General features: G+C 40.0%; 1 protein-coding gene across 2 annotated transcripts in view; it reads left to right on the forward strand.

Moving 5' to 3' along the window:
• XPO1 (exportin 1) overlaps positions 1-9,124 on the forward strand; it is a 60,719-nt gene that overhangs the window by 24,746 nt on the left and 26,849 nt on the right. For both annotated transcript variants that reach the window (XM_019549210.1, XM_019549211.1), the window contains 7 exons: positions 1,239-1,300; positions 1,374-1,418; positions 1,558-1,739; positions 2,180-2,228; positions 2,321-2,440; positions 3,436-3,564; positions 7,891-8,049. In XM_019549210.1, the coding sequence (XP_019404755.1) occupies positions 1,239-1,300; positions 1,374-1,418; positions 1,558-1,739; positions 2,180-2,228; positions 2,321-2,440; positions 3,436-3,564; positions 7,891-8,049 (746 nt within the window). The remainder of the gene's footprint in view (positions 1-1,238; positions 1,301-1,373; positions 1,419-1,557; positions 1,740-2,179; positions 2,229-2,320; positions 2,441-3,435; positions 3,565-7,890; positions 8,050-9,124) is intronic.

Below are 9,124 nucleotides of genomic sequence, written 5' to 3' on the forward strand. Positions count from 1 at the left end.
CAAGGGCATGGGGCAGCTTAGGAGCAGAGGTGAGTGCAGACAAGCAGAGTCTAGGTGTGGGGGGACAGGCGCTGCACAGCTCAGCCCAGTGGCTGCAGGCTGCTGGTGCTGGCTGCTCCCAGCTGGGGCTGGGGTGAGTGTCACTCTGTTCCCTCTGCTTTGCTGCCTTGTGCAGCCCCAGGAGCAGCACCCCTCCCCCTTCCCGAATTCCAGCTTCCCTCCCTCACCACCATGGGAACCTATCTCTGTTTGTTACATTGTAAAATGGGTTTGGTTTATGTGCTGTTCTCTGGGAATGCATAAATCGAGGGAAACCAGTATTGGAAGTGATTTAATATAATTTAGTTATCTTTTTTTTTTATCATTGTTTCACTAGTTTTAATGAGTTTTTAATGTGGGCAAACAAGATTAGTTGAGAGTACTGCATGATATTTGAACCTTCAGTTTCTGGGCAAAAATGTACAGAAACATTCCCAGCATTTGAGCTGAGCTGATGTTAAAATTAATAGCAGCCTTAAAAAAAGATAAGCCCATTTTTACCACTATATTAAGTCAAACCTGTTGAAATATCTGTTTAATCAAGAAGGTGGTTAAAAAGGACTCCTGTCTACACTATGAATCTCCAGTTTTTAATGTCAACTTTGCTGAAGGTATAGGAATATAGTTGTGCACTTTTTTTAAAAGGGTGTCTGATGAGGGATAAAAGTATACTTGGGAGTTTACAAATTACTATGCAAGGCAGTTTTAATTGTTACTGTTAGACTCCATCCCTGAAACATGGTGGTATACTAAGGGTTTTCATAGTTTCTACCATGGGTATGTTTTCTTTCAATTATCAGTAGTCTCTATGGCTGTTGCTTTCAGAAGGTTGCAGAGCTTTTAGGCGCAGTCAGTCATAGAGATAGGTTTGGGTTAGAGAACACTAAATACATCGAAAATATGAGAAACTCCAATTCCAGTTGCTACTTATTTACCATTTTCATTGGTGTAATATCAAGAATTACAATCTAGGTACACTTCATTACTTGAAACATCAAAACAATTATAAGTTACTAACAAACTTTGGAGAGTTCAGAATGTTTGAGACTTTATTTTTCATTTGTACACATGTGCATTGGACTATTTTAAAGCTTCATATACATATTCCTTGGAGACCCTTTGCTTAATGCTTGGAATCAGGTATTTCCAGGTAATCCAATATCAGGTGGGTTGAAAACATAATTTTTACCTCTTTACAGGAATAAAAAAGTATGTTGTTGGCTTAATTATCAAGACCTCATCTGACCCAACATGTGTAGAAGTAAGTGAATTCCTGTGGGGGTAGGGGTGGGGAAGCATTACTGATAACCTAACTCTACCTGTCTTTCTTCCAGAAAGAGAAAGTATATATTGGAAAACTGAATATGATTCTTGTTCAGGTATGTTCTAGTTCAGTTCTATTTTTATTTTTTATGAGAATTTAGAAAAATTACCAATTTGACCAAAATAAATAATTCATTTTGTGCAAGCAGCTATTTAGGAAGAAAGCCATACCCACTACACTGTTTTGATTTTCAGATTCTGAAACAGGAATGGCCCAAACACTGGCCAACATTTATAAGTGATATTGTAGGGGCAAGCAGAACAAGTGAGAGTCTTTGCCAAAACAATATGGTGATCCTTAAACTGTTGAGTGAAGAAGTGTTTGATTTCTCCAGTGGACAGATAACTCAAGTAAAAGCTAAGCATTTGAAAGATAGGTAAGCAAAACATTTTGTAATTTTTTTTCCTGGTAATTTTTAATGTAAATTAGCTTAACAGTTCAGTTATTGCTGCTGAAGAGTTGATATAACTACAGTTTTCCCGTTAAATACATACTTATACTGCATTTGCTTTTGAGATCAGATGGAATGTTTACTGCCTCTCTCAAGGCTGCTTATATACTGCAGTTGAATGTATTCTTATGTTCTTAAGCTTCTACATTAAATATTGCCATTTTAAAAAAGCAGCGAGTAGAGGGTACAATATCCCTGTAATATGTAAACTGAATTTGCATATGAGAAATTGGTTATTAATCTGATAAATTTCATGGCAACTTCTCTGGATTATTGCCGATGCATCTTTTTGAAGTGGATGTGTCATTCACTTAATATGGTGATTACATCAGTATTTAATATATATGTTTTTGTTTGTTTTTTAGTATGTGCAATGAGTTCTCACAGATATTTCAGCTGTGTCAATTCGTGATGGTAAGTCTAATGCTACTAACTTTTTCATGAAAACCTTAATTATCTTTATTTCTTTTAAAGACAGTGTTACTTTACATATGGTTCTGTTACAGGAAAATTCTCAAAATGCTCCCCTTGTTCATGCAACTTTGGAGACTTTATTACGGTTCCTTAACTGGATTCCATTGGGATACATATTTGAGACCAAGTTAATCAGCACATTAATATACAAGGTAATCACTCTTTTAAAAAGTGACTGCTATTAGAAAGTAGGGCTGTGAAGCTGTGGTAGCTTATTTGATTTGAAGGAAATTTGGGCCTGATTCGGGGGCCGAATCTCCAAATCCAAATTTAATCAAGCTCCACATCAGTTCAGAGATTTGGGTGGTCCCTGCTTGCCACCACAAGGAGCGGGAACCAGGCTCCATACCTGTAAGTAGGGGGCAGGGGGGGCTGGAGGGAGGGAGAGGAGACCATGGGGGACCCCTGCCTGGCCCCAGTGTCTTTCGCTCACTGGCTGCAGCAGTGGTGATTGGGGGCTTGTGGCAGAGGACCCCATATAGTCCAAGGCAGCAGGAATTGGGCCCCCTGCTTGGCACCTGTGTGGCAGGATGCCACGCACTGTCCTGGAGCTGGGGTGGCTCCAGCAGCTGCCCGGCAGTGCTCAGCCCAAGTGTCCCTAGCTCCCGGAGTGTGTGGAGCCCCGTGGTGCCCTGCAGAGCCTCACTGCACTTGTGTGATGTGACAGCTGCCCCATGGGTGCTAGGCGGGAGTAGAGGGAGGCTCTGCTACAAGCCCCCAGAGGCCCTGATTGCCATTGCTGCAGCTGATGAGTGTGGGGCTTTTCTTTTCTTTTCTTCTTGTTGTTGTTGTTTTTTTTTATGTGCCAGGACACTGGGGCCAGGTGGGGCAGCCATGGGGAGGCACCTGGGATTGGGGGGGTTGTCCCCACTCACCACTGCCTGTTCAATTCAGAGGAGATTTGGCCCAATTCGGCAGCCAAATCTCTGAATCCGAATTGGCCAAATGGAATCAGGACAGTGATTCAGATTACCAAATCCAAACCACTGCCCCTCTGAATCAGCCAAATTGAATACTTTCTGCTTCACACAAGCCTACTAGAAAGTAAGATGAGAACTTTGGGTACCAGAAATAAAATGCCCAACATAAATGTTTGCGTGCTATCCCTAATCCTTCTTTAAAACTTTTTTTTTTTTTTTTTTTACAGTTTTTAAATGTTCCCATGTTTCGAAATGTCTCTTTGAAGTGCCTCACAGAGATTGCAGGTGTCAGTGTAAGCCAATACGAGGAGCAGTTCGTAACTCTCTTTACACTGACCATGATGCAGTTAAAACAGGTAACTTTTTTTTCTTTTTGCTTTAATAAAACAAAATGAACTTAATTCTAACTATATTATATTTAGCAAAAGCATCTTTCTAGAGCAGGTTTGGGGAAAATGCAGCCTGCAGGGCCCCTAAAAAATGTAGAAAATTAATATTAATCTGCCCCTGGCTGCCTGTCATGCGGCTCTTGATGGCTTGCCAAACTCGGTAAGTGGCCCTCCACCTGAAATAATTGCCTGCCCCTCTTCTAGAGGAAGACTAGCTTAAGCTTACAAATACGTATTTGTTATAGAGCTAGTTCTTTCTATCAGACAAACTCTGTATTTAGAGTTTATAAAATAGTTCTTGTGATTAGATCAGAAGCCATCAAAAATAGCCATCACTTCAGTTTTTAATGTTTGTGTGTAACTAGCAATTACTTCTAAAGAAGAGATTTCTTGAATCTCATATTGTAGAGTAATCTCATAGTTTTCTCAGAATTGATGTGATCACCATGCAAGTTTGCCTTTTTAACCTGTAAAATGTAAAGGCTTGATTGGAGGCTTTCCAAGCAGCCTGTGACCCAGGAAATCTGCTTACTTGGGTGGTCTGCCTATAAAGTTCAAGAACATGGCTTTGGTAAATGTACAAGACCTACATGACATTTGGCCTCACCCCTGTGAACTTTGTAGCAATGTGTCTGTACTAAGTCATTCTTTGGAATGATGCATTTCTGCACTTACAACTACAAGTGCTTCTCGAGTGTTCTAAGTTATATTCTTCAGTGTGGTTGTTGGTGAAAATGAGTAAAAGTCTAGTTCTTTCTAGCTTAGCCTTAAAGGTGGCAACCTTGCACTTTGGTTCATTTTATTTATCCGTGGGAAGGAAATCAGTTTAGTTGACTTCTAAATGCTCAGTGTGGTTGTTTTAAAGATGTGCATTGTTTCAGCATCAGAATTTCTTCCAGGATTTTAGTTCTGTGGCTATTCACTTGCGTACTGAGGTATTATTTGGGTGAGTTTTTAACTTTACAGCTTTTGATTGTTTCTTTTCTGAAACATGACCGTTATCAGAATTTTCCAGTTTGAGTAATATCTGTATGTAGCTTTCATTTCACCATTCTGATATAGTATATTATGGCACAATCTCTTTTAGTACTAAGGTTCTAGGGCAAAAGAGCTGCGACTTTCGTTAGCATTTCATTCTCGAATGTTGTGAAAGGGTTTTTTGTTTGCAAGTAGTATTGGCTAAGGAATGGGAAAGTTCCATAGATTTCTGGTGGCTTGGTTTCCTTGGGTGAGGAGTGTCTTTCTCAGTTTTTTACTGATGATGTGACTGTCATCTTGCAGTCTAAGGCTTTGTGAAGCCTTTTCCAGTTTCATTAAGTTTAAGTTTAGTGCTTCCCCTGAAATTAGTCCCAAAAATAATTCTCATATGCAGTGTAGGATCTAATGTACAAAAAAATTGGATGCGACTATAGACCAGATTCTTTTTCCAGGTTCCTTTGTGTGTTGATGGAAACCTATCCACCTGTTGTCTCAGGCAGTCATTCCATATTAAGTAGTATGTTCTTCTGAAATGTATGTTATGCATATAGGTATTGCTGCTCTCCCAGAGCTGATGTACAGGCAGTCCTCAGACTTATGACACAATTGGTTCCTGAATTTTCTTATAAGAGACAATGTAATAAATGGGGGATTGGTTCCTGATGCAAGGCCCGATACCCTATTTTCACCAAAAATACCACAGAATGTTGTACTTGATCAATAATAAACTAGTAATATAGCTACATCAATGTATTTATATTGTAAATAGCAATCATATTGATTTGGAAGGACTTCTTTGAGCTGACTGCTGGACTTTTTGAAGGGCTCTAGGTTGGACTTCTTGAAGGGTTCTTGGTGGGAGTCTCCTCAGGAGTCTTGGCTGCAGGTTTTTCTGGAGTCTTGTCTGCTTAAAGAAAGTGTCCAAGGAAGTTTGGACAGATGTTCTCCAGGGAGATGAGTAATGCAGAGAACTTGTTTGCTGGCATAGTGTTGCATCGTATCGAGTGTTGTTAAGTTGAAACTGACGTTATAAAGTTGAAACAGGGTGTCAATTTATAAACGTTTTAAGTGCAAAACGTTGCAACTCAAAATGTAAGTTGGACTACCTGTAGTATGTTGAACATCCTGGTGTCAGAAACTTGTGCTCAAAATCCACCTCACTGTCTGAGCAAGAGAAACCTTCTTTATTTTTTTTCAAGTTCCATGCTATATGGAAGATTTCAGAAATCTTCCATTGTATGGATATCTGAAATGATTATTGTGGTATTTTTTTGTATTTTTTCCATTCTTAATTTGCATCATCTAGTGGATGTATATTTTTAGATGCCTCAATTGCAGAGCTAACATTTATTTAAAACATTACCTTCTACCCCTCCCATCTGCCACTGATACAGCTTTGTTTTTAAAAATATTAGAATTATACCCACTTAGGTATGAGAGAGAGCTTAGAATTCTATTTTGCACTGTATTCTAGAAGTTATTTTGTTTAGTTGACTGGTGATCTGTTCTTTCATCCTTGTATTAGAAATATTAATTCTAAATAGCTTTAAAAATGCTTGGTCAAGTAAATTTCAACTGCTTTATACAGCCAATTTGGGAATGCCAAATTGGGCATTTTGGCTACTTTTGCAACTTGCTGCACCCGTTTTATCACTGTATCATATTGCCATTTAATTTGGCTGAACTTGGCCAAAACACTTTAATTTGACCATCTTTCTTATCCCAAGGCTCTAGTTTTCTAAACTTGTTTCAAGTTTATAAAACAAAAATGGTTTTGGAACCATCAGATTTAATTTTTTTGCAAACACAAATTAGGTTCACTGCTGCACTCGGGGTGAATAAAAATTATTAGTTAAAATCCCTCCCAAAGAAGTTTGGGGTGTTTTTGTTTTTAATCATATTTTTTGTTGAGCTACATTAAAGCAAATAAACATATAAAGATGGCTTTAAATCCAAGGTATGTTGAAGCTCAAAGATATCATGAAATAGGGATTATAACTTCTAATTTTATACTGTTTGAGACAATATATCCATGTATCCTTTTCAGAAAAGTTTTTTATAAATAGGTGACAGCAGGATATGGATTATATTAGGGACCCAATCTTACAGGGTTCCCAGAGGTTTCTCTATAGATTAGTAAAGGTTAAAGAAGACCACTCTAACCAGTGGGATTCAGTGCTCTTCCTAGAAGATTCCATTAAACATCTCTGATGTTTAGTTCTAGTTCTTAAACTGTGAATTTGTCTCTCCAGAGATATTGTTAACATCAGTATGTGGAGATGAGAGCATAGACATGATCAGCCCTCTTGTGTGTCTGCAACTTTGTGTACAGAGTCAAGCTCTTGCCTCTCTCTGATGGTGCAAAGTTTCAAGAAATTAAATGAATAAAGGATATCAAACAACAAGAATGCACTTTTTGTAAAAATCAATGATTAAATCGAGGGTTCCTGGCCGGTGATTTAAATTATGATTTAAATCAAATCCACCCTGCACTCTCTGAAATGGAAGTCTTGATATTAATCTTTAAAGTTAACACATTGGAATTGTATTTAATTTTTGCTTGTATTGTGGTATCACCTATATAGTAGCTCTAGCTTAGGCTAGGCATTGTACAAATATGTAAAAGAATAATGGATTTATACTTCCTGGAGAATCTTCCATACAAGTGTAACAACAATGTGCCATTATAGTGACTGGCTAGAGTTAGGCAGTGTTGCATCTTTTAATGCATCTATTGCTAAATGGAGGACAAAATGGGGAGGCGTACTTTTTTTCTTTTCTTTTTCTTTTTCTTTTTTTTTTTTTACAGTGCCTTTTGAGTAACTTAAACTAGTTAAGTTACTCCAAGGTGCTGTAAAAAAGAGAATCTTAGTCTGTTTCTCTGCACATTTCTTAAGGAACATGGTAAACTTAGAAACTAGTTTTAAGTCGTTATAGACAGAGTCATACATTTCTCTGTCGACAGGAATTTGTGCACCTGGAGTTGCCCTGTCTAAGACGAGTTTTGGGTTATGGGAAGGAGCAGGAAAGCATATGTAGGGTAGCTGAAAGAGCGGGGATGCCAGAAATACATGTCTCTTTGTAGGGGAGGGGGGCAAACCCCCCCCCCCCCGAAGCCTACTTAAAAATACTTGCGTATTCCCTAACTTAGTGGTTTTTCTGCATGAACAATTATTATGGTTTACACATTGAAATTGGAGAGCTGCAAATGGGAAGGGTTACATCTAAATTAGTAATACTTCTGAAGCTGTCCAAAATGTGCAGGAATGTTAATTATTTTACTCTAAAACTTGTACTTTTTCACTGTTCCATTAGATGCTTCCTTTAAATACAAATATCCGGCTTGCATACTCCAATGGAAAAGATGACGAACAGAACTTCATTCAGAATCTCAGTCTATTTCTCTGCACATTTCTTAAGGAACATGGTCAACTGATAGAAAAGAGGTTAAATCTGAGGGAAACCTTAATGGAGGTAAGGTTTCATAGTATGTTATAACAAGCGACCTGGGTTTTCCATTTGCCACGGAAAAACTCCAGGTTTTTTTCTTTAATGGAGAAAACCGTAGGAAAGCATGGGTTTCCCCTTGCAGGCTGGCAGAGTCCAGTATGTAAGGGGCTGCTGGGAAGAAGGGGTGCCATGTGCATGCGTGTGTACATGTGCATACAGCAGCCAGGCAGTGTGGTGGAGATCAGCTCTCTCCAGGTAAGTCTGTTGGGTGGGGTGGCATGTGCCCCTTGAGATTTGCATGCCCCTAGCTGGGTACAGGGCTGCAGCCAGGCTGGACCCAGCTCCAGGCAGGAACCTCCTTGCCTGCCCAGCAGCAGCAGGTGGCACAACTCTGTGCTGCTGCTACTGCTGCGCCTCATGTTGGCAGCCATGGTGGCACTGCGCTCCGTCCTGTGCCAGGTCCTATTTGCTGGGCCACGGAGGTGGCTCCTACCCGGAGCTGGTTTGGCCAGGCTGCAACCCTATGCCCTGTGTAGGAGAAGAAATGGGGTGTGCACATATTTTCCACTCCCCCATGCATTGCCTGTACCTATACCTCCCCTGTTCCCACACGGGGTGGCGGGGGGGAGGAGACTCTTGGGAGTGAGGGGCAACAGTATATCAGGGCTGCTCAGCACCGGAAAGCAGCAGGGTGGTAGCCACAGCTGGACCAGTGTCCTGGTGAGCAAAGAGGGTGGGGGGAGCTCTTTTTTTTCAATTCCCGGCCCCCCCCAAAAAAAAATTATAGGTAGTTAGACTTTGTTATATTGATTGAGACATTGGCAGGTTGCCACATTGCTTTAAAATTGTAAACATACCAGTAAAACACTGCATTCAACTGATATCTGTCTATATAGCGGTGTTTCATTTTAATTGCAGAAAAACATGGTTAGCGAGGATTTAGTTAGGGAGTTTCTGGAGGGGTTGGACGTATTCAAGTCAGCCGGTCCGGATGATCTCCACCCTAGAGTTCTAAAGGAACTGGCCAAGGTCATTGCAAGTCCCCTGGCACGGCTTTACGAGCACTCGTGGTGCTCTGGTGAGGTACTGGAGGACTGGA

This window comes from Crocodylus porosus, unplaced genomic scaffold (assembly GCF_001723895.1).
Source record: "Crocodylus porosus isolate Cpor-Errol unplaced genomic scaffold, CroPor_comp1, whole genome shotgun sequence".
Taxonomy (NCBI): domain Eukaryota; kingdom Metazoa; phylum Chordata; order Crocodylia; family Crocodylidae; genus Crocodylus; species Crocodylus porosus.